Raw genomic sequence first — 26,212 nt, forward strand, 5'->3', positions numbered from 1 at the left:
TTTGGAAAGAATGTGGATATATTCAAATGTTTAGAAAGGACAGATTTTAGAAGACTGGAATTTCCCATGACCACTAAGCGCTTCCTCATCCAGGAAATGATTGTTCTATTCACATGTCTATTGGAGGTCGCACCATTTTCCCTTACTACCTGGAATGAAATAACCAATCACTCCCCCAAAGCTTTTCAAACCACGATTGAGTTTCCCATTCATTTTGGTTCCCAGAGGTACTATTTGTTAGTGGCCTGTAGACTCAGTCCAACTACCCCCTTGGGGGTTAAAAAAACAAACAAAACACAGCCCCTCCTAGGCTGGCCCCAGTTAAGTCTGAATTGAAGTAGAATGGCTGGCAGCCTCCTGGAGACTAAAATAACTTGAGAGACTAAATCTACCTTTCCAAGGATGGGAAATTTGTTCAGATGATGTTTGGGAATTCATAGGTGCCACCACAGGATAAGAATTACAAGGTAGAACTCTCACTCTTCCCTGTACCTTTCTCTACTGCCTAACTGATGCGACCGAGTCTCACTGTCACTACATTTCTGCTGAATGGAGCCCCAGGCACTAGTCACAAAGGTAGCCACTTGGTATCATCAGAACACATCACAACTTCCCCATTCAAAAGCGGTAGCCACATCTCTCTGGCTACAGTGGTGATTCTCCAGTTACTTCAGTACTTTAAAAGGCTGCAGCAGCATGCAAAACATTTTCATTTCATTTAAAAAAAGTTAAGAAAGGTCTTCAGGAGATGGTGAGTTTTATTTTTTCTTGTCTGGATAGAGGTTTGATTTGCTCTCGAATCTTCCGGGGTGGAGACTAGAAGAAAGCACAGTACGAGGAGGTCTACTCAACCTGGTCATCTCCCTCATCCTCATCTTCACCATCCACGGAGAGAGCAGCATACTTTCTTGCAGAACTGAACTTAGAGGCTGGGTCCTCCTCAGATTTCTTTGGCTCAAGTGCAGATCTGGAGTCTTGATCTCTTTTGCCATCTTTCCTATCCAGCTCCTTCCAATGGTCTTTGTTCCCTCCATCTCCAGGGCCACAACTCAAGACCCCAGTTTGGCCTTTTGAGACACTTACCCCATCTATTTTATTTTCATCTTTCCTTGATGGTACGTCCTCAGAGAGCTGAACTGAAGCTACTTTCCCTCCACCGCTTGTAGGGGACTGCTGCTCTGCGTCTGAGCTCTGAGATCCATCTCGATACCGGTCTGAATCATAACGAACTCGATACTTGTTTCCAAAGCTATCATCCCCTTTTCTAGGTGGGTAGTCATCAAAGCTGTCTGTGGCAGGACGGGCCCTCCAATCTGTGTCTGTTTTGTCAGAATCTTGATTTCTATTTCAACCAAAAGAACGACCATCCGGGTCTTTATTCTGTGCTTGATCAGCAACATCCACCGGAATTCACCTGCTACCTAAAGACTCTTCATTGAGACTCAGAGCACTAAGCAGAGAATCCAAGTCTTCAAATTCTGCATAGCTAAAGCCTTGCAACTTGTCTGGGTTTCTGAGTTCACGTGGTAGGCATACAGCGCTGATATTTAATCCTCTAAAGAATTCCTTAATGGAGTCTTCTGTCACATCATAGGGCAGGTTCCCCAGGAAAGGAGTGGAGGGTGGTGATTTGGGAAAACGGCTCTGGTCAATATTGGGTTCCTGAGCAGCCGGTGAAGCAGTGCGAAGGATGGAATGGTCAATTGGAGGTGCCCTATACACATCATCATCGTTACTATGCCAAGTTGTTGACACATCTCTTTCTAGATCATCTGTTTCATCGGCCCAGCTGACTGGTTTGGGGACATAGTGCCCTGGCCAGCAGGGCACAATGGGGGTCGAGCCTGCCCCCCCCCCGGGACAAGAGATACAAGAAACGGACAGCAAGACAGACTTTCCGACCAAGCTGCGAGATTTTACTTCCCTTAGGCATGTTATATAGCAGTTAAGGTGGGAATTCAGGGGTGGGGATCGTTGCCTGGTAATCGGGCAAGCAGTGTTCTTGGTCACATACCAAGGACTGTTTTTGGTCACGTGGTCACGTACTGAGGGGTGTTGCAGACCACCACCAAAACTGAGCATCAGGAATGTAGATGAAGATAATCGAGGTGTTAGTAGGTAGAGGACCAGGTGAGTTGTTGTAGGGAGAAGGGTTATTAAGTAATCTAACTGCAGATTGCTACCAGCTATTCCTGTGAGCCCAGGTTCTTCTATCAGGAGGTCCCTCAGCTACGCAGGATATTCTTTCTCTAAGCTATCTTCCTGTGGGGGAAGGCTGAATGTGCTGTTCGCATGGGCTCTTGTCAGTCTTAAAGTTTATATAACGATTGCTCCTGGCATATAGGTGCTTCCTCCACCGGTACCCCCATCCTCAGCTAGAAAGTCTGTTAGGGAGATGGTCTTCCTCTTCTCATTCTTCTTTTTTGCTGAGGCCGTCATGTTGGGAGAGGGAGAGAGAACGCAAAGGCAAGAAACATTTCTTAACTGAGGTTTTCATCTCTTAGATGATTTTAGTTTACATCAAATTGATACAAAAACTAGCCAGCACAGAGACTAAAGGGTCTGGAGGCTCTAATAAATGCCTCATAAATATTCATAAAACTTCTTTAAAGTCCACAATGCAGACCTACTAGGCTGCTCCCTTAGTGGGACAGTCCACACCAATCACTCTTTAGAGGACCCTACTTAACTATACTCACTATGCTGTCCGTTGCCTGATTTGACTCCTTCAGGAAGACGGTCACAACATCTGTCACACAATTGTGTTGGGATTAAACTGTGATTTCATGTCTAGCAGTATATGTTTTTGTGAAACTGGGTGCATTTGTGTTTGGTGAGCTCTGCATTTAGAATTGTAACATCCTCTTGCTGAATTGCTCCATTGTTTAGTGTTAAATGTCCTATTTATCTCTCCTGAGTAGCTTTTGTTTGAAGTCCGTTTCGTTTTTCGGGCATTAGAACAATGACTCCTGATTGTTTCATAGCTCCACTAGCTTGGAATATTTTTTGCTATCCTTTTACCATAAGGTGATGTCTATCTTTGATAATATGCTGTGTTTATTGGAGGCAGTAAAAGAAGAGAACTTCATTTCTAATCCAATATGCTAGTTAATTCATTTCTTTTTAGAGATCGAGTCCATTAATACTCAGTTGTTATTAAAAGGTCTGTGTTAATTCCTGTCATGTTGATTTTATGGTGTTCTCTTTGTTCTTATTTGTTTAAACTGTCCTGGCATTGTTTAGTCCTTTTCCCTGTAGCATCTGGAGATGGTAAAACACGTCATTAAGTGTGTTTTCTCTTCTCTGCTGTTTGAAGTAATCCTTACATCATTTGTAGAGCTGGCTTGGAGGGCATGAGTCTGCTTAGCCTGATTTCGCCCTGATTTTACTTTCAATTGTGGCAGATATTTCTGGGTATTACGGCTTACATGTGCAGCTGTGGCTTTCAGAATTTGAAATCTCTCTTAGAATATATCTATTTCCTCTCTGAGATCTTTGAACATATTTATAATCATTTATCCATATTTTTGTCTGAGGCCCTCTCATTAGAGGCCATGCTTACAGGATTGATATTTCAAGGAGATATGTTATCCTGGTTTTGAGGATATTTTGTTTATGCACTAGAGCCTTTGTATCTGGTGTTAGATTGATGGTCCTGTGTAAACTGACACTTCCTGTCCTGACTGCCCAGTCCCAAATAACTGACTCAGAGGCTGAATATGAACTATAAATGCTTGGCCAATAGCTCAGGCTTGTTACTAGCTGACTCTTACATTTAAATTAGCCTACATTCCTTATTTACACTCTGCCTTTTCTCAGAACGGTATGCCCATCTTTCTGCATCTGGCTGGTGACTCTAGACTCTACCTTTATCCTCCCATTATCCTTAGTTTGGTTGCCCCACCTATACTTACTACCTGGCTACTGGCCAATCAGTGGTTTTTTTTGTTTTGTTTTTTGAAACAGAGTTTCTCTGTGTAGCTTTGGAGCCTGTCCTGGAACTCACTTTGTAGACTAGACTGGCCTCGAACTGACAGAGATCTGCCTACCCCTGCCTCCTGAGTGCTGGGATTAAAGGTGTGCAACACCACTGCCAGGCGCAGATCAGTGTTTTATTAAATCATCTCAGTGACAAATCTTTACAATATATAAGAGGATTCTTCCATAGCAATTGTGGGTGGTTTTTATTATGCTATCTTTCAATGCAGGTGTTTGCAAAGTTCTGGGGGAATGTGTTATAGTATGGCTGAAGCGTCATTTTCCTCTATTAGACTAGTGTTCTGGACTGTCTTGGTTGGGGTTTCAGTTGCTGTGAAGAGACACCATGACCACAGCAACTTTTACAAAGGAAAACATTTAATTTAGAGTAGCTCACAGCTTCAGAGATTTAGTCCATTATCATCATGGCAGGACATGGCAGCATACAGGCATGGTGCTGGAGAAGGAGCTGAGAGGTCTACATCTTGTGCAGTCAACAGGAAATTAACTGTGTCACTGAATGTAGCTTAAGCATAGGAGACCTCAAAGCCCACCCCAACAGTGACACACTTCCTCCAACGAAGTCATGCCTCCTAATAGTGCAGAGCCATTTTTCTTCAAATCACCACTTTTCACCTCCTGGCCCCCAAAGGCTTATAGCCATATCATAAGGGAATAAATGTATTCAGTCGAACCTCAAAAGTCCCCATAGTCTTTAACAGTCTCAAACTTCCTTAAAAGTCTAAAGTTCAAAGTCTTTTCTGAAATTAACATACTTTCTTAACTGTAATCCCCTGTAAAATCAAAATAAAAAAGCAGATCACATACTTCCAACATATAATGGCACAGGATATACATCACTGTTCCAAAAGGGAGGAAAGGGGCATAGCAAGGAAATACTGGACCAAAGCGAGACTGAAAACCAGCTGGGCAAGCTCCAAACTCTGTATTTTCATGTCTGATATCAAAGCACTCTTCAGATCTCCAACTCCTTTTAGCTTTGTTGACTTCCTTCTCTTGGGTTAATTCCACTTTCTTGACAGGTATTCCAGAGCAGATTTCCTTGACAGGTATCCCACAGCTGTGACCTCTCCAGTGTCTTGGGGTCTCCAAGGAAATCCAGGCTTCATCTTCACAGCTTCACACAGTGGCCTCTCTGGGCCTCCATTCAGGGACACCCCTGCCACACACCTAGCTTTGGCAGCTGTTCCTTAGTCACAGAGGAAGAGCCCATAATCCCTTTCTTCTTGATTCTAAAGCCAGAACCATATGGTCAAAGCTGCCAAGTTCTGCTGCTTGCTGGGGCTGGAACATGGCTCCCTTGTTCAATTACATCTTCACCAGCTTTCTGCTTCCATGGTTTCCTTCACCTCCTAAATTTGGCTCTCCTGGGACTGGATCTGTAGACCAGACTGGCCTCTGCCTTCCAAGTGCTGGGATTAAGAGCATGCATCATCACACCCTGACATAAAACTGCAAGTACAATGATCATATTTGCTAAGTCTCTTACCTATAGAGACACAAATTTCTCAAGAAAGCCATGAGCATAGCCTCACAAAGGTACTTTAAAAAGGACCAAGAAAAGCTAACCCCCAGGGACACACTTGGAATGGTCAGGCCTCAAAAATGAATAGTTGGCCTTATTATAGTTGGTTGGCATAGTAACCTACTCCTGTCTGCCTGAAGGAAGGGGAGGGAGGAGTTTCATGTGCTCAGGCAAGCACACCTGAGAGATGGGAAGGAGGACACGGGGAGAGGAGTCCAAATGCCCAGCCCTATAAATGCACAGCTAGTCTGCAGCAAATGCCCTGCACCCTCACTCTGAACCTCTGGGTTCCTCTTCTGCATCCAAGGCCAGCACAGACAATGTCCTCATCATCGTATCTCAAATCCCAAGGTCAAGGTCAGTGAATGAACTCTCTTCTGCTATGAAGCTGACCTTGTCTCTGACCTTGTCACCAGAGCCAAGCTTTCTCTGGGTTTCTCAGCATTCACGTCACACAGGTCTCTGTACATGGTGGCCATGAGAGAGGTCACAGATTTGAATCGTTAACCTTTGTCTTGCTCAATTTCTACCTCTCTAGAGTCTCTGCTGCGCTGGACCTTCTGCTGGTCACTTCTTCCTCTGTGTCCCCCTGCATATGTCCATCAGGACTGCCACCTGCTCACCTGCCCTCCTAGCTGAGGCAGAAGGTCAATAGTTTGGATGTGACTGACATACAGAGTCCAGTTCCTAAGGTCAGGAAAAAGAGGCATCTCTGTTTAATCTTGTCTTTCTAGAGCCTGAGGAGGACCCAACTCCTTAGTTTTGTTTCCACATCGCCAGGCAAGCATGCTCAGCCTCCTTGGCTCCTACCATGATAGGTGTCTTATCTTGTTTCTTTTTCCTTTGGGGGTCTCTGTTCCCTCAGACCCGCTTCCCCTTCTCTATCCATCCAACTCAATGCAGTCTTTTTTTTTTAACTGACTCATCAAGTATAACTTGTGCTGTCTACACTCATGAGTGTGTGGCTTTCCACTAGAACATGAACTGCCTACCAGGGGCCACACCCTTAAAGAAAAGTGACTCTCCTTCTCCTGGCAGCTAGCAGATGCTTTCTCAGCTGGGAGTAAAGACTTCATTCCCACCTCCCCTCTCCATGCTGGATTTCATCTGGCATGAGATTCTGCAGGTCTTGCTCATGCTGTCACGACTGCTGTGAGTTCATATGGGCAGCTGCCCCGGGATGCCTGGAAAACATGGCTTCTTTGTAGTCATCCACCACCTAACTCTTAGAATCTTTTTGCTCCCTCTTCACAATGATCCCTGAACTGTGGGAGGAAGGGGTTTGATAAAAAAAAAATTGATTTGGGATTAAGCATTGTTCAGTGTCTCATCTCTACACCTTGACCAATTGGAAGTTTTGGTGTTATTTGCCATTTCCTGCAAAAAGAAACTTCTCTGATGAGGGTTGAGATGTATGATGTCTGTGGGTATAACAGTAAGTCATTAGGAGTCTCTTTAACTTTGTGCCTATTTAACAGAGTAGTAAGCGTAGCTTCTTTGGGCCTTGTGACCTGTCTATTCACAAGTTCTTGGGCTCAGTAACAGTGCCAGGTGTGGGTTTCAATTTTTGAAGCAGGCGTTTTCCAACCAGAAAGTGGTCGGTTGCTCTCATGAAATTAATGCCACTATTATGCCAGTGGGCATGTCCTGTCAGGTTGGTCATTGTTGTTTCTCTCAGGATTCACAATTGGCTACAGCGGTGTCTCTTCTCCCCTGTAGCGTATATAGCACCTCCCAGAACTAGGAAAGCTAGATGAGGTATGACACTTCCAGGTTCAACAGTATGACACTTCTAGGTTCAATGGTATGACACTTCCAGGTTCAATATATGTTTCCTTTCATTCCTCATTATGCATCAACCAGTTTAATTCTTTGTTCTTCGCCCTTGTCTTTCTATATTGTTCAATGCAATGGTTCTCAACCTGTGGGTCCCAACCATTGGAAAGCAACCCCCAACCACAATTTACTTTTGTTGCCACTTTATAATTTTAACTTTGCTACTGAGTGGTATCTCAGTTCTTAAGACCTTTGACCCTATGTGTTTTCAGTGGTTGCAGTGCACAGGTTGAGAACAGCTCGTTCAGTGAGTACTCTCCCTCTCTCTGGTTCGTTTCCATCTTTTCTCTCTCTTACTGTTTGTGTCTCTGTTTTTCCATTTGGCATTTTTCTTTGTTTTTCCCTTGAGAAATGGAGATTAAGAAGTGACTCATGGACAACCTGCTCTTAGAGATTTTGGTAAAGAGCATGTGTCTCACACTACGTTGTTGTCATGTGTGTGTCTAGGGGAAGTGGGGGGAGATTATTACTAGGATCCAAGTAAAAGGAAAGGATAGTTAAATATATCAGGAAATGGACAATTTAGGTGTGTTTCGTCTGGAATGGTGGGCCCAAGATTTTGCCAGACAAACTTTTTATATGAAAATTTTTGATAAAGAATAGAAAGTGTAGATAGAAACAATGAGAAAATTCTCAGAGAGAGGATAAAGAGAGCAGAGAGAGGAGAATGTAGATAGAGGTGGGGATGAAGGGAGAGATGGAGAGGAAATCACTCTTCTGACTCTTCTGAGGAGAAATGAGATCCTTTCATAGCACTTAAGAAAAGTCACCTGGTTTCTTGGTCTATTTGTGATGAGTTATATTTGGACAGAGAAGAGGTGGGCAGCTCACCAGCTTGTTAGAAAGTACATTTTACAGCATCATTTGTCCTTCCTGAGACTGGTCATCAGGGGTGAGGTACCAGTGGTCACAGGTTCTAATTGTAGGCATCCCAATTCTCTGGGTCACACTCCAAGTTGCTAGGAATGGAGTGTTAGCGAGAGGGGATTTTTTCTCTACTCTTTTAGTCCTCTGATTTTGGCTGTCTCATTTCTATATTTATCCCTTGGTAAACCAGCAGGATCAAGTCACTGACAAGGGACAGTTCTCTTTTCTTCTGGCACTGCTTCGGAGATGAGAAGGGACAGTGGCATCATTGATGTGTTACAGGGCGAAATGACCATGAGTCATAAAATGCTTGAGTCAGATTTTGGAGCAGGGAGCCAGTTCATTCCTGCAAGAGGTTGAAGGCTGACCTTAGCATCGCTTAGAGGTCAACGGGTCCTTGGTGGTTGGAGACAAAGTTTTGATGTAGCTGGTAATGATTGACAGCCCTGAAAGACAATACCAGCTGGAACTTACTGGCCTGTGATCTGGGTGATACCAGTTGTCCTAGGAGATGAAATGCCAAAGAAATAGCAGAATTCAAGCAAAAGCAAAGGGTCTATGTCCAGGAGTAAAAGAGCAACAAAAATCATTGTAGTTTGAAGTGACACCATGGGGAGGTTTTGGGAAGACCAGTAAATGTGAAAATAGTGACTGTGGGGATGAGGAGCTTGGCACCCAGCACAGGAGCCCAGTGATGCTGTGGGGATGGCATACAGCTAATGGTCATGACCTAGGATTGTGACTGACCTGGGATCTGAGGTATTTGAAGATGGGTTTCATCTGAATCTTGCCAGAAAAGGAGGTAAGGATATTGAAGAGGTTGACAGGAATAGACCATTTGCACCTCTGGGAGTAGAGCAACTTTGACTCTGGACAGACAAACCTATATCATGACAGATTTTGTAACCTGACTACAGTTAGGGATGTATCAGGACTTGACAGGGCCCATCCAGTGCAGACAGCTATGGGAGATCTTTTATCTAATGGGAAGGCTTCAGGACAGACCCAGTCTCTGGCTTAATGTGAGGACATGATCCCCAAAACACACAGAATCTGGTTTGAGCTGTCCTTAACCTGATACCCAGTAACAGCCTTGATTGTCTGTCCTAAGGATACAACATTGGGACAGATAATGATTCTCTGGATCCAGTAAGATGTGTCTGGAGGAAAGCCCCACCATAAGAACTTTACAGGAGTGTGGGTGAGCCGTAGACTTAGGAGTAGAAGCCAAGATACCTGGCTTCTAAAAGAGCCAAAATCTCATGGACATGTTTAATAGGAGGGCTATGAACATCAAGGAGACTTTTCTAGAAGGCTGGATGGATGTGGTTCTTATGGAGTGAGTGCATAGGCCAAATCTGTATAAATATTAAGTTTCCTATCTGTCCACAGTTGGAGAGCCCTAAGTGAGAGCAATCATTTCAGGTTGAGGGGCTGAGGTAGAATGACTCAGAAGGTGCCCAAAGCGTATGACCTGTGTCTTGCCACCAGAAGACTGCTTCCATTTGTAAGAGGGCATTTGGGATGTTGGGATTTAAAATTTGACAAAGTTTTACAGTGAGTTCTGGAGTTTGTAGGAGAGCCTAGCACTTGTTCATTCTGTTATCTGGTGCCCAATGGAAGACTTTAGAGTTGAGTGCTTTATGGTTATCTGGCAGGTTTTTAATTGGGTTAAGTTGATCTTTTTAAGGCTTCTAAATCATCAGGTTACCTCCTGGACTTTGCTGAGGGGTCCTTCTATAGATGCTAAGAGAACTTGCCTGCCTGATCCCCTGTGCTGTTTGTATGGAGTCATATTAGAAGAGAAGAGGTAGATGGTCCTGTTCATGTTAGTAAATTTTATAGTGCCTCTGTAGCCTTCCTACGTCTACCCATTTGGAGTGAGGTGCAGGAGTAGTTAGGAATTGTGTGGGTTGACAAGTCACTAGGTGACCCTCTAAGAAGCCATGGACTGATGATCAAAGAGTAGGGGGTACACTCTCCTTGAGAGTGAAAGACAGGAAATATTGGGGAGCATTATAGAAGGGCATCCTCTTCTCTCTCCTCTGATACAGGATCAACTGGGCTATAAGTGGAAGGCTAGACAAGTCTTTGTAGCATTCCTTCCATAGGAAGAGAGACCACAGAGAGATAAGGGAAAACCGAATCAAAACTAATGTATATTGTCTAATTTGTGCCAGCAGGCCACTAATTATTTGAGTTAATCCTCATTTGGTAGGAGGAAAACCCGGAGACTCAAGTAGCCCATACTTCTCTAGAGTTGAATTTCAGATGTGCCTGGCCCAAATCAAACTCCCTCTGCCTGTATATACTGGACCTCACTGTTTCCTAAGAAGATGTGTGATTTTGGAAAGGGGGTATGTGAGCATTTACATATTTTATTTTTAAATTTGTGTGTCAGTCCTGAAGATTACTTTCCAATGATTATGTCTGAAGAAAATGGGTTGTGTACTTAAGAGGAATAACTATATAACAAGCCACCTAGTTAAGGATCACAAAGGCTTTTGTTATGAAATTTAAGATCCCAGTCTGTGCCCCAAGAAGTCAGGTTTGACCACCCATCCTTGATAAGCCAATTACAACAGCCAGATTGGGGCTGGAAATGTTCAGTTGTTAAGAGCACTTGCTGCTGTTGCAGAGAACCCAAATTCCATTCCCAACATCCCTACCAAATGGCTCACAACCTTGTATAACTCCAGCTCCAAGGGACCCAACACTCTCTTCTGGCCTCCATGGTCACCCATACACATGTATCACTCACTCACACAGATACACACACATACAAATACACATGAAATAGCAATAATAAGAGCCTTTTCAGAAAGGAAAAGCAGCCAAATTGATAATGAAAAGCAGAGAAAAGTATTCAATGTGGCCACATTAGGGAAAGGAACAAATAGGCCCAGGCATCCTGAGTCCATCTTTGGGTCCTGAAGTGAAATTAAGATTCTAATAGATGGCCAGAGAAACATGTTAAGTAGTCCTAGGTCAAGGTGTGGTCCCACCCATCACTATCTCTTCTTTAAGGTGATCTAACAACCATCAAGTCTGTTTCCCTTCTGGTTGGCCCAGACTTTAGGCTTTCTCTTCTCTCAGCATGAGATTCCTGGAGGGAATTCCAGTTTCTTAAGGCCCATTGTTCAATAGTCAAAATAACTACACAAATGACCTTTCAAAATAGTGTTATCCCTGCCGGACCAGTTACAGTTTCATCATTTTGTGTTCTGCCTCTGATTCAAAGCAAAGACTGAACTCTCTCTCTCTCTCTAAGTGTCTGTGTGTGTGTGTGTGTGTGTGTGTGTGTGTGTGTGTGGGTGTGGGTGTGGGTGTGGGTGTGGGTGTGGGTGTGGGTGTGTGTGCACGTGCTGTTTCATTGCTTGTTTGCTTTCTCAAGTACTGGAAATAAAAGCCAGTGCCTTACACATGCTAGGCAAGCACACTACCACACTACCACCATGTTATACCCCCAGCCTAACGTGATGCGTTCATATATGTGCATGCACTGTGAAACAGCTTAACCAATTTAGTTGTCATATCTTTTTGCTATTAGGAGCCCACCAGAAATGACCACTCAAGAGATAGTCTATGAGAAACTAAAAGTCTTTACTCCAGTCAGCCGGGACTACACTTGGGTGTTCGGTTACCCCCAAGCATTTATAGCAAGGGGCTTTTAAAGGCAAACACCCTCTACCCCAACCCCACATGTTGCTATCTTGCTGGAAGTTAGGGAAGGAGGGGGTGTAAGCAAGCTGTATAACAGAAGGTAAGCAGTTAGCTGGAGGGGAAGGCTTATACAAGGAGGCAGTTTAACAGAAGCCAAGATAAATTTAGTTGGGGCGTAACTTCAGGTTCCTAGAATAGAGCTTGGTAATTTCCACAGGATTCTCCATCAAAGACCTCAAATTCCAGCCAAACCTAAAATGGCCTCTGTAAGAGTACTAGATGGAGGAACCACTGTACTGTCTTGCCCTGTCACATATTACCTCACATAACTATTAATCCTTTTGTGGTCAGAACGTGCAAAACCCAATACTCAGCATTTTTCAAGCATATAACACGTAAGTCACCATATTGTATAATAGCTCAAACCTTGTGTCCTTAGACAAAGCATCATCTTTCCTGTCCCCACCTCTATCCCCAGTCTCTAGGAGCCACCTTCCTGCTGTGTCCTTGATGTAGACTTTACAGGTCCTACATATAAATGGTGTCATATAGTATATTTCACTGAACTTATTAAACACGATATCCTCCAAGTTCTTCCACATTATCCCAAAAAGTAAGATTTCCTGCTTTTTAAAGGCTGAATGATATTTCCAAAAGTAAGTACCCTGTTTCTGAAGTCTGTGTGTGCGCTGATGGACATTGTTACAGTAACAATAAAGATCTATTAATAGAAAACGATTTCCTCTGGTCAAGAAAATGGAATGTCTGATGTTGGTGGAGACTTCCTCAGGAAGTGAGACCACTTCTCTGCAAGCTTGAACCACTCCCCAGGAAATCTCCCCTCCTTAAGTCAAACTAAAGAAATGGGAGGAATAATTATCCCTGTCTACGAGGAAAAAAACAAGCAAACAAACAAACAAATAAAGGGTATTAAAAATAATTTATTCTGGGGCCATTTCGAGTGACCATGGTCTGGGGCACAGATTTAGGTTACCTTAAATTCCATGTTCCAACATGGAAGCAGTTTCATGAAGTTGTACAGTTTACAGAATGAAGAAGGTCACAAATCAGAGTTTGCTGACTAGTTTTATGTCAACTTAACACAAGCTGTAGTCATCAAATAAGAGGGAGTGTTAATCCTTCCAGGTGAGAATAAGACTACTACCACAATTTTGGGGATAAATTTGAAACAAGCTTTATTTTATTCAGGTGCACCAGAGAGCTGGCCAGAAACTGCCTCCTATGTTGGGTTAGAGAAAGAAGCACTAAGTCCATTTCTCAGAACCCTTTTAAGAAGTAAAATCATGAGTAACAGCAAAACAAGTTTACAGAAGCAAGGCAATGGAGCAGTTAGGAAGCATGGGAAAATCTCAGAAAAAAAAAACATCAACAACACTATCACCAAAAAAGTCATCATCATGTGGTCACTGATTAGGGAGGGTCAGGGTGTTCTCAAAAACAAGTCAAGGGCATGGGTTGGGACTTAAAATGATAATATATCAGTAAGATGGTTAGAAAAAGATGGGGGAAGATTTTCATATGGACCTGTCTTTGTTAGGGTTCCTATTGCTGTGAAGAGACACCATGACAACTCTTACAAAGGAAAACATTTAATTGGGATGGCTCAGTTACAGTTCAGAGGTTTAGTCCATTATCATCACGGTGGGAAGCAAGGCAGCATGCAGGCAGACATGTGCTGGAGAAGGAGCTGAGATTAGAGAAGGAATTACACCTTGATCCCAGGGGCAACAGCAAGTGGTCTGAGACACTGGGAGGTATCTTGAGTATGTATGAGATCTCAAAGCCTTCCTCCACAGTAACACACTTCCTCCAACAAGACCACACCCACTCCAATTGGTCACACCTTCTAATAGTGCCACTCCCTTTGGGGGCTATTTTCTTTTCATGCCACCACAATGGCCAAGATGCTATCTGATGATATTCTTAGGTTTTGGGTTGGTGGAAGCTAGTGGTTTCTAATTTAACAGATTCCAAAAGGTTTCTATCTAAATGAGGGATGTTAGTTCTGATGGAGGAAGGAATGATAATTCCAGGGGCTAAAGCTAAACCAATATGAGTTAGCCACTAGACCTGTAACATCTCAGTCTCTGCACAGAGCGGCAGCTCTGTGTAGTAAGTCAGTCTCTGCAAACACAGCTTCTCTCCAGGAGTTTCCGTTCACAGCCCTTTAATGAGATAATTTAGGTTTCTTTCCCACTGCCTGGTGCCGTCACTATGGAGCCACCAGGAGGCTCCGTCAGGTCTGCCCACCCTTCCGAACCCTGACTCAGAAGGACATAACATTTCTTTTGGTCACTGCCCAGAGTGGAAAATGCTTCCCCTGGGACTTTGGGCTTTTTCTTTCTCTGAACCCTCCTCCCCACCATGCGTCTGCTTATAATTTCCTCTTTTTCTCTTCATTTCCCTCCTCTGGGCAGCTGCCAAAGTTTACATCTTGCCTGCACTGGGATTTTTCATTTAAACACTAATAAATGTGTCTTTGACCTTTCTTCAGAGTCTGTTCTTAAGTTCTTTTATTAACAAAACTAAGAACCCCAAGAGGATTCCCTGATTTCCTGGGTAACATGTGGTGACCACGGCAGCTCCCCCCAAAATTTCCAGTAATAAGACCTTTGATTTCACAAACATAAACAGTGCTGCAATAAACATGGAAGATGCTCTCCAGTATCCTATTTATGGTAATTTAGTCTCCTTCAAGCAGGGTACTGCTGCATCAGATGATACACACACTTCAAACTAGTTTGGGAAATGCCATGTTTATTTAATATGACAGCAGGACTCACAGCCCCACCAACAGTGTGCAAGAATGATCCTTTTTCTCCACATCCTTGCAAAGACTTAAACCTTTCATCTTTTTTATAGTAGCTATTCTAACAAGTATGAGTTCATATCTCCTGTGGCTTTGCATTTCCCTGATTGTTTACTGTTGGGTGTTTTCTTCATATTCCTATTGACTATCTATCTTATTTTGAGAAATGTCTATTCAAGTCATTTGCCCATTATCAAATTTATAATTATCTTTCTTGCTAAGGAGTTTCTTTGAACATCTAAAGTGTTTGAGTGTATAACATAGCACATCTTAAAATCATCTATATTTAGTCAAGGACTCTCAGTGTTTGAGCTTTTCTGTTACACTTAAAGCCTGGAAGGTCACCTTTATGGTGAATAAGACCCAATGTCCTTTCCTTATTATTATAAGCCTGCTACTGAATTACTTCACTCCATTCCCACTTGGTTCCTGATGTCCTTAGGTCATTTCTTGTTTTAACCGTGAAGGCAAAATTGGATCACAGGCCTGTGGGGGAAGAAGCCTAGCGTGTTCTAGCTACTTTTAGCATTAGCCATTAAGAGCCCCAGGAGAAAGAACTCATCATGCAGTCACCCCACTCATGAAATCTAGGACATCTCCCCCATAATAGTTGTTAGGCAAATAAATGATTTCCCTAGACTTCTCCTGAGAAGTCTTTCTCAAGAAAGACCTGGTGGTGGGATTAGATGTTCACTCCTGTAGGAATCTCTGTTGCCCACCAGCAGACTATAAATCCATGTGAGACAAGAAAGAAATTCTGTTCAATATGACTCAGTAACTGGTGTTTTGTTCAGACTTCTAGAGTCTCACACTGGGCAGTTTATTTTAGGCATATTTAAGCACAGCACAATTTTGGAAAAAGTTTTCTGATAATAATTAACTCAATACTGTGTACTGTGTGTACAAAGCTAAAGACATGACTACACCAAAACTCTTTACAAAGTACATGTGACCTCTTCTATAAAGATGGGTTCTATTGACTGAGAAACATGCTCAAGTGAAGGTTCTAGGAAGGATGACTGAAATAAACATAAGAGTCTCGGGGAGCCAGATGTGGCCTGGCCCAACATATAATGCAGAAGTCACCAGGCTATTTATTAACCACATCCATTCCCAGCCTTCTGGGCAGGGAACAGGTTACATCTCTTTCTTTGAAGAGACAACCCTATATGTTTAACATTTGTGGTTTCCCAAGTGTTTATTCATGAGCACAAGGACCTCTGCCCCCAATATAATCCTATCTCAATCATTCTTCATAAGAGAAAATTTGAGGAAACAATTCAACAATTAAAGAGTAATTTTCCATCAAAAGAAGATAAGTTTATTAAACTTAACAACTTCAAAAACAACAACAACAGAAAAGAAGTTTTAAACATTTGAATTCCATATGCCTTCATGAAGTTGATAATTCATGGGCTTTCCAAAAGAAAAGGCTCTAATATATTCAACTTTTCCTACAATGTTTCAGAGATTCACTTACAGCGTGAAACACATTTATTGATTTGTAGGGGTTCTTGAGTCTCAAGTTAAATCTACCACAGGACATTTGTATCCAGAAAAAAATATTTTCTATACCATGGAGTGAAAGGCTTAAGTCAAAGAATAACAGCCTTACGTATGTATAGCAGAAAATAGTTTTAGATGATAGCAAATATGACTGAGAGGCACTTATTACTTGAAGAAAAACCTTCCAGAAGATAGTTAGGACTTGCAGACTGAAGTTTTTTTTTTAAATAATAAATGTAACTTTTAAAAGACTGGTGAATCCATATGATGCTCAAATGAACTAGCCTCATTCCTAAAACAGACCATTTTATTATTAAGCAATTAATTATTAACAGAATGTTGTAGCTCCCTTGTTTCCTGTGTTCAGAGCATGATGGGAGAACAACAGAAAGACCTGTCTTTGTAAATATGACAAGAATCAAACATCATATTGAGATGAGACACTTTCTCAGGTCTGGTTTGCAACATCACACTTTGTTCTTCTAGCTCATGGTCAGATATGGAGACCTCGTCCTTAACTCATGAACCCTGTTATTTTTAAGCCCAGAATATGGATGACCGTAGGAGTCTCTCTACAAAAGCCTCTCACAAAAGCAGTGATTTGAGTAGAGTGCAGCAATCCTTATTATTGCTCCTTTGGTTAACCATAGGCTTGATGGGTAGGAAAAGAAAATTTGGGACACTGTAGGAGGTCCTGGTACTTCCTTCCATGAGGTGTACGAATGACTTAGAAAATTGTTGCTAATTTAACTGTGATCACAGATCCTCTGAGTGTGTCTGCATGGAAACCTGAAGTTAGGTAGCTTTGTTCTCTATCCATTGGTAGTTCTGGATGGCAACAAAGCCTCCCAAATAGGGACAGAGAATGCCCTAGGGCAGTGGTTATCAACCTTCCTAATGCTGTGACCCTTCAATATAGTTTCTCACGTTGTGGTAACCCCACACACCATAAAATTATCTCCATTGCTATTTCATGACTATAATTTTGCTACTGTTATGAATTGTAATGTAAATATCTATGTTTTCTGATGGTAATAGGTAACCCTCGTGAAAGGGTCATTTGATCCCCCCCATAGGAATCGAAACCCACAGATTGAGAACCACTATCCTAGAGAAAGTCATTCCCCAGGAGAACTAGAATAATTAAATGAACAAGTGATGGGTTTCTTTTTCTACAAAAACCAGTTAGGGAGGTATATCTAGTCCCATGTGATGGTGTAATGGAAGGACAGACACAGGTTAGGACTGTTACATTATGACAATTACCTTCATATGGAAAATAGTATCAGGACATCTGCAATGTTTGTCATTGGTTGTCAGCTTGACTACATCTAAAAACCCAAGCTACTGGGCACACTTGTAAAGGATTTTCCTTAATCTGGGTCATCTGAGTTATAAAGACCCACCTTATGTAAAGATCATTTGAGGTGAGACAAGCCACATTAATCTGGTCCATACCCTCTTGTGGAAGAAAGTGGCTTTTGACTTCTGCCTGCTTGTTCCCATTCTTACTGTCAAGTTCATATATCCTGCTGCTGAGGCATTCCTTCCCTGGCCTTGGAGCCTACTTCTTTGAGATTCTGTCATATGCAGAAGACCAGTTGAGACATCCAGCCTCATTGACTGAACAACTACTGAATTCTTGGACTTTCTGTCAGGGAATAGCTATTGGTAAACAAGCTGGACCACAGCCTGTAAACCACTCTAATAAATTCCCTGTATATATGTGTAGATCATTCTATCAGTTCTGTCCTCTAGAGAACCCTGACTAATACAACCCCTATCAGTGTATAGATTTTATTTCCCTACCCATGAAGTCTATGGTAAACCAAAGGGGCAGTAATAAAGATGGCTATGCTCCACTCACATGACTGGCCACCTAGTACAAACAACTGCTCTTTTTGGAGGTTCTTGGACCTTTGGGAAATTTCTATTTTGCTTGTAGATGGTTCTGAAAGGGTCAGAACAGTGGGTCAGTTAAATCAATTATGGTAACACAAGATTTACAGATAATTCTTTCTCTGCTCCTTTCTGCTGGAAACTGTATGACTTCATTGTCCAAACTAAATTATGCATGACTCTTCAATCATGTTAAATTACCTCATAAAGGTAATAAAATAGAGGCTCAAATGTCATGACATTCATAAACTATTTTTTAAATTGTTGGCTAATTTACTGAGATCAAAGACTCTTTGGTCTTCAAATAAGAACCGGTAGAATTAAGGATGGTGCTTTTTCTCTGTACAGTCTGCAGAAGACCATTAAGATGCTCTTTATTTATCAGGGAAATCATAAACATGGACACAAAATTTTAAAAGACAAGAAGGTCAAAATATACAGTCTGGTGGCGTGGTGGTGGTGAGGCCTTTAATCCCAGCACTTGGAAGGCAGAGGTAGGATCTACAAAGAAAGTTCCAGGACAGTCAGGACTATTACATGGAGAACTCCTGTCTTGAACAACAAAAACAAAAAATATATACAATCTGAAAAGCAAGCACATAAAAGTATGAGGCAGAGAGCCCTCGCCTGCTCTATAATATGCTGCACATGCAATGTGCTAATACTGCTTAAGAAGACATCTGTAATAGCATTGATGTCAAAGAACTGAAAAGGTCACCACATACCACTGTCTTCCAGAGTGGCCCGCCAGCTCAGACCATCCTCCCTGGAGCAGCCCTTCCTCAATGCCATCTCTGTTACTAGGGACAGTGATCCAGTGACAAAGCATGAGCAGCAGAGCCACAGGATGAGGTAGGTGTGGTTTGCTTTCTAAAATCCCATGTCTTTACACAGATGCTGGTGGTATCCACCAAGGCACTCGACACTGACCAGCACAGAATATCATTTCTTCTCAGTGAACAAAGGCAAGCATTTGTCCTTCAGTGGGACTTAGTGAGTCCTTGAGTTAAATTCCAACTTCTTCTTGGCCAAGTCCAAGAATGCTATGGGTTGTAGCTCATTGACGACTCGTGTTGTCCAACCATTAGCTTTAGTCTCAACATGTCTGCTGGGTGCAGGATTGTGGGTCCATATTAAACTATGTCCTCTACCTTCCATTCCCTTTCCAGATCACCAGAGTAGCCCTAGGTGCCAGAACTTTCCAAAGTGAAGATGATAGAAATAGTCCCAGCTGATACCTTGATCGACCAAGAAACCTCACTTATGGCCAGGTGCTGGTGGTGTATGCCTTTAATCCCAACACTTGGGTGGTAGAGGCAGGTGTGTCTTTGTGAGTTCAAGACCAGCCTAGTTTACAAGAGCTAATTCCAGGACAGGCTCCAAAGCTACACAGAGAAACCCTGTCTTGAAAAAACAAAAACAAACAAACAAAACCCCTCACTTCACTTAGAGGGAATCTAGCCCTTCAAAGAGTAACCATAACAAGGGAGCTACTCTAGCCCTTCAAGGAGTAGCCACAAGAGGGGAGGGAGCCTCCACAAGGCAGGAAGAATACTTGAGAACTTGAAAGTTAAGAGAGCTTAATTCGACTTATATAGCTGGATGACAGGCAACCAGTAATGATAGGGGGTGGGGAGGAAGGAGTAAGAATTAGTTGGAGTTGGGAACATGCAAAAGGTGGAGTCACATAAAAGACAAAGTGAGGGTCTCCTAAAGAGAGAAGGGAAGAGGAAGAACTGAAGGCAGGAGCTGAGGAACACAGGATTCAGCAAGCATGCAATGGACTTCTTAAACACATGCAGGTAGAAGGGATCTGACACATCGTTTGTTTGCTTGTTTATTTGACACAGGGTTTCTCTATGTAGCCTTGGCTGTCCTGGAACTCACTCTGTAGACCAGACTGGCCTCGAACTCAGAGATCTGCCTGCCTCTGCCTCCAGAGTGCTGAGTTTAAAGGTGTGTCCACCATCGCCCAACAGATTCTGACACATCTTAACTCCTAACAAGATGAAAGTGCAAGAGATTCAATCTGAACATCATGATTCCCTATATGTTACAGTAATGAGAAAAAGAGCATACAAATTGTGAATGCTAGCTCTCTAAAGATGTAAGATAAACACTATGTAGTCACAGGAGTAAGGGTGACCAAAGTTCTTTACAGGTCCAGTTCTAGAAAGATTGACCCTGCTCATTCATTCCCCATTCTTTGAGAGGTGGTTGGATTCTTTCTGCCCAATGGTACGTATGTCTGACTGTAAGGGGAAGGTGACACATATTAAGGAAACTCCTTCTACAGTCAGGCCCCTTTTCCTTGTGCACAGTATGCGGATCAATCCCTCCAGGAGAGTGAATCTCGGAAAGCATAGATCACTGGAGTGATCGAGAAATGACTGCTACTCACTGTCATTTGAGTGGCTTAACTCTTACACTTTAAAACTCAAAGCCTTTTTTCCCTTTAAATTAAGTATGCAAAGACAGAATATAGTGTTCTTCTAGAGAATGCTTTCTCATGTGCTTCATACCAATGACCTTTAATAAACTAATTGCCATCACCATTACACACTCCATCCCTCAGTTTCTTTTTAATTAATTTTTATTTAAATTAAAATTTATTTTACATACCAATCCCAGTTCCCTCTCTCTCCCACACTCCCACTCCCCCTGCCAACCCCCCATCCCACCCCCATCCACTCCTCAGGGAGGGTAAAGCTTCTCATGGGGGATCACCAAAGCCTGTCACATTATTTGGGGTAGGACCTAGGCTCTCCTTTGTGTATCTAGGCTGAGAGAGTATCCCTCCATAGGGGATGGGCTCACAAAGCCCATTAGTGCACTATCCTCCCTCAGTTTCTTAACTTTCCTCATTGGGCATGAGTCCCAGGCACAGCTATTTTATTATATCCCCTCTGAATGCATCCAGACATAAGCAGCCCTTTGATGTTGAAGGACCTGAAACACATGCACCATTTCACAGGGTGTGTCATCAATCCAGACTAAAGGGGAACCTCCACTTCCTCAGCTTCTAAAATAGAATTTATATGGAGAGCCCCTGGTGACCCTGGCATTTTCGCTATGCCATTCCTCCACAGATTTACCAGAGATTACTAAGATCCAAAACTTCTACTCCACCTGGGTAAAGCCTCTTGCTGGGTTTCTGGGTCCAGGGGAACATCTCACCTTCCGTACAACTGTGTCCTTGATGCTTTTCCTGCCCCCCTCCTCAAACAGACCCCAGGCAGCAGACCTGAGGAACAGCAGCACAGTGACAGAGTTCGTCCTCGTGGGCTTTGAGCAGAGCTCCCCTTCCACACGGGCATTGCTCTTCACCCTCTTCTTGGCTCTCTACAGCCTCGCCATGGCCATGAATGGCCTCATCCTCTTCATCACCTGGACTGACCCCAGACTCAACAGCCCCATGTACTTCTTCCTTGGACACCTGTCTTTCCTGGACATCTGCTTCATCACCACCACCATCCCACAGATGTTGATCCATCTGGTGACCAAGAACCACACAGTCTCCTTTGCCTCCTGTATGACCCAGATGTACTTGGTCTTTCTAGTGGGTGTGGCTGAGTGCATCCTCTTGGCTTTCATGGCCTATGATCGTTATGTTGCAATCTGCCACCCACTGAACTATGCCCAGATCATGAGCCATCAGGTGTGTGCCAGGTTGGTGCTGACTTCCTGGATCTTTGGGATGGTCAACGGTGTCTTTCTGGAGTATATGTCATTCCGGAATCCCTTCTGCAAGGACAACCACATAGAAAACTTCTTCTGTGAGGCCCCCATAGTGATTGCCCTCTCCTGTGGGGACCCCCAGTTCAGCATGAAGTTGATCTTTGTTGATGCCATTGTGGTGCTGCTCAGCCCCATGGTGCTCATTGTCACCTCTTATGCCCACATCCTGGCCTCCATCCTTAGCAGAGCCTCCTCCTCAGGTAGAGGGAAGACATTCTCCACTTGTGCCTCCCACCTGACTGTGGTCATCTTTTTGTACACCTCAGCCATGTTCTCTTACATGAATCCCCGCAGTACACATGGGCCTGACAAAGACAAGCCTTTCTCCCTGCTCTACACTATCATCACCCCCATGTGCAACCCCATCATCTACAGCTTCCGCAACAAGGAAATGAAGGGGGCCATGGGGAGGGCCCTTGGGAGAGCCAACCTGGCTCAGGCAGAGTCTATCTAAGAGGAAGACTCAGAGAAGTTTCCTGCGCCTCACCATCTCTGCCTGACTTCAGGAATAAGTGTCCATGACCTTAGCACTAGACTCAAGATGAAATTTCTTCTGTGTCCTTATCTCCTATCTCTAGTTGACTTTCAGCACAGATGGATCTTCTCTGACTCCCCTTGGTAATGGGGAGGGAGTATCTCTGTGACCTGAATGGGCATCAGAGAGACAAGCTGGGGGAGGCAAGAAGGCAGTTCAGCACATGTATCAGTAGTCAATATTGGTTTGAACCTCCAAAGTCTGACCCCAAGTTGTTTATTGTAGGCATATTTAAACACAGCACAATCTGGTGAAAACTATTCAGTTAGTGGTGGCTAATTGAACCCTGCATACACAACAAAACATACCCAGGTCTCTGAGGAACAAGTAAGCTAAATGCAGATCTGACATGACTACATCAAAACACTTTGTAAAATACGTGTGACGCCTTCCAAAAAGATAGGTTTTATAGACTGACTGAGAAAAGGGAGTTTATTAGCAGGGTGTGGAGGAGGTTCCAGTGCCTGAAAGTCCACAGCCACACGTATTGTGCAAAGGTCACCGGGCTAGAGAGCAAGTTAGTTCCAGCCTTCTAGGCAGGAAACAAGTTTAGTGTTCCTTTCCTTGAAAGAACACCCTGTGTGCTTAACATTCCAGGATCCCCTGGTGTGTGTCTGTGAGTACAAAGACCTCTGTGCCCCCTATGCCTTAGTAACACACTCATTCTTAGAGGCAGACATGCAATGCAAAGAAAATTATTTCATAAATTTAGGAGAGATAGGCATGGTTTTCAAGGAAAAGCAATTGAAGAAGATAATCAGGTTGTGTTTAGGGAGCAATTCTCTTTCTCTCTTACTCTGTGTGTTTGTGTGTTTCCATGTTACTTACGTGTGCAGGTGTAGATGTGTATGCACAAATAGGATTAGAATATTCTGACATATACTCATATTTATCTACAAATATTTTAGACATCTTTTCTTTTGAGGCAGGGTCTATAAGTCTTGATCCTTCTAGCCCAGTTTCCCAATTTACTTGGGTATACCACTGTACTTGGTTCCACCTGGCAAGGTCATCGTTAGCCTGGATATACATTGCATAATTTAACTTTATACTCTTTGAAGATTCCTTCTTGTCTTCTGCCTTTTTCATAATTCACTCACAATTGGTGAGTCGGCCCCGTCCTTTCCCTTGCTTTCCCCAACCTCTACCCCTGTATCTATGGTCTAGATCAGTGGCTCTCAACCAGTGACAATCAGACAGTGTTGGAAAGAGTTGCTACTGGCATCTACATGGCACAAGCCAGAACAGGTGCTAAGCATTCTAAAATAGTAGGGACAACTTCCACACCAAAACTTAATGTCCTAAGGTCTCAACAGTGAACAGAAGTTGAAGAAGGCCGATCACAAAGGCAGTAAAAAGAAGCTAATTAGAGATGGTGATGTGGGAAGAAAAGAAATGAGTGAGACCGAGACAGAGCGCAAAGTACAGAATTCTGTCTGCAAAGCTTTATCCAGCTGTGTGTGGGCAGGGTCATCAATAGCAATGATCTGTATATGCGCTTCTGACAAAACCTGCTTCGAAATATCTGTGTTTGTCTCCATCTGTCTACCCCTACCCTCCGAGTCTTGTAAGACCTTCCCTGTCCAGTTATACCCCTGTCTGCTGATAGCCAGGTTCTGTTTGACTCCTGTGCATTTCCCCTGTGACATCCGACCATGTTTCATCCATCCAGAAGCCGCCCTGCCTTTGAATCCACCACCTCCACATTCCAGTCTGGCTCATTCCCACCCTTGTCCCCTCTGCCCTTCTGCCCTGAGAACTCAAAGCATGCTGTGATCTGTGAACTCAACAAAAGATGCTATAATCTGCAAAATGCCTCCCTGTAGGAGTAAGTCCAAAACATTCAACTTTTTTTCTCTCATTCACTTGTAGTCTTGCTTTTTGTCCCCGAGGACTCTTGTTCTAATTTCTTCTCATCTACTGCTTTTGGTTTTTGTTTGTTCCTGTTTTTCAAAAAAAAAAAAAAAAAACTTAAAATTCATCATTAAGTTCTTATTTTATTTCTCTCTAATTTTAAAAGATTTATTTTTGCTATTTTTAATTATGTGATGTTCCTGTATGTAGGTATGCACATGTGAATGTGGTGTATATGGGGACAGATTCTCATGGAGCTGGAGTTTCAGGCAGTTGTGGGACAGTCCGTTTGGGGATGGTAAGTGCATTACTACATCCTCTGCAGCAACAGTACACACTCTTAGTTACTGGGCCATCTCTTCAGCCCCCTTTCTGTTCTTATAATGTAGGCTCCTAGGCTAAAAACTTCCCTTCACTGCCCCACAGGTTCTTCATTTCATCCTCAATTTCTCCAATGACCCATTCAGCATCCAACAGTATGTTGTTTGATCTCTATGAGTCTGTGTGTTGTCTTAAGACAGGATCTCACTTTGTAGTGCTGGCTGTCATGGAACTCTGTAGACCAACCTGACCCAGAATGCACAAAGATGCTGTCTCTGCCTCCTGAGTGCTGGGATTAAAGGTGTGCACCACAACACCTAGGCTCCACAGTTTCTTTTGCTGTAGATTTCCACCTTTAGTTCATGGTGATCACATAGAATACAAAAAGGTATTTCAATTTTCTTAATTTGTTGAGACCTCCCACCCAGTGGATTAACTGTTAACTTTGAATCAGTTTTCTTATGAGGGTTTCAGCTGACTCGGTTCACATTTCTTATGGCCCCACCAAACATTCTCATATATCACCACGCTATGCTCAACCCAACCGTAAGCATCAGCTGAGCACCAACACTGTGTCAGGACCATAATCAGTACTCTAATCAGGTGATTCAGCAAAGATGGAAGGTGTCTCTGATGGAGCAAGCGTGCACCATCATCCTCTCCACCTCTTCCCTATCACATCCTGTTCTTTGATGCAGCGTGACCCTTCACCCCAATCTACTCATCATTCTTCCAAAACCCTGAAGCCTACTGAGTCAGTTCTGTACAATGCCCAAAGCCTCAGGAATTCCCTTCATTCTCAGTGGCTCCTCTACTCCTGAAAACCTTGGCCTGCTATAAAATTGAAATTTATGATGTTTATGTCCTGACTTGGTCTAAGTGTGGAGGGATTCTTACTCAATCTTCTACCATCTCTCCCAGTGTGGGTCTTACCAAGTCAAATGTACTTGGAACATTTTGGTAGAATAACCATTTGTGTGTAATAACGTACAAAAGCCAGGTATAGCCCTTTGGAGTATGAGATGCCTGGTGTTCCTTCACATGAATATTCAAAAGCTCTGAAAGAAAGCCAAGGATTCAAGCTCTTTAAAGGAATCTTCTTTCTGTGAATTCTTTCCCTGAAAGGTCAGTTCATTGATATGCTAAAAAGCTCATTGTGTTCACACCTGCAACCACTGAAGTGTTGTCTTGATAACATCTCACCCAACTGTTTACACCAACTGTTCCCAGTGACATCGAATAAAGTAAACTAATATTTATTTTGTCAATATAGATCTGGTGTTAAAATATCACATCTTGTGGTTTATCTATGTAATGTAATATTTAGTGATATAATACAACAAGAGTAGTCTAAAATATGATATAATTCTAGGTTCCACGAGAATAAGAAAACATTACCTTCACATGTGTTCTGTAAATTAAGTTTGTATATTTCCCATCTTTTAGATTTTAACTCCTCAGCTTTTCCATGAGATTTATTCCTTTTTTATCATTTTTTATTTTAATTTTAAATAGCTTGTTTTACATGTCAATCCCAGTTCCCTCTCCCTCCCCTCTTCCCGCACTCCCCTTCCCCCCTCCCTCCCACGCTATTGCCAAATCCTTCCACATAGGGGATATCTAGAGTCTGTCATTTTAC

General features: G+C 42.9%; 1 protein-coding gene and 1 pseudogene across 1 annotated transcript; one reads left to right on the forward strand and one right to left on the reverse strand.

Annotated features, from left to right (window-relative positions):
* Nucleotides 1–843: 843 nt before the first annotated feature.
* On the reverse strand, nt 844–2,439 carry LOC121142968 (annotated as a pseudogene).
* A 17,354-nt stretch (nt 2,440–19,793) lies between these two features.
* Nucleotides 19,794–22,317, forward strand: LOC121142969 (olfactory receptor 10AD1-like). Its single transcript, XM_040754234.1, has 2 exons — nt 19,794–19,824; nt 21,215–22,317. Exons 1-2 carry the CDS (start codon nt 19,794–19,796, stop codon nt 22,315–22,317), a joined length of 1,134 nt encoding a protein of 377 aa, XP_040610168.1.
* The last annotated feature ends 3,895 nt before the right edge of the window (nt 22,318–26,212 follow it).

Source organism: Mesocricetus auratus, unplaced genomic scaffold (genome assembly GCF_017639785.1).
Source record: "Mesocricetus auratus isolate SY011 unplaced genomic scaffold, BCM_Maur_2.0 Super-Scaffold_100010, whole genome shotgun sequence".
In the NCBI taxonomy this organism is placed as follows: Eukaryota; Metazoa; Chordata; class Mammalia; order Rodentia; family Cricetidae; genus Mesocricetus; species Mesocricetus auratus.

Bases quoted from the DNA above. Each gene is read 5' to 3' on its own strand.
- LOC121142969 (XM_040754234.1), top strand. From the start codon at position 19,794: ATGCAAAAGGTGGAGTCACATAAAAGACAAA. The intron at 19,825-21,214 runs GTGAGGGTCTCC...ATTCCTCCACAG, and splicing joins GGAGTCACATAAAAGACAAA to ATTTACCAGAGATTACTAAG.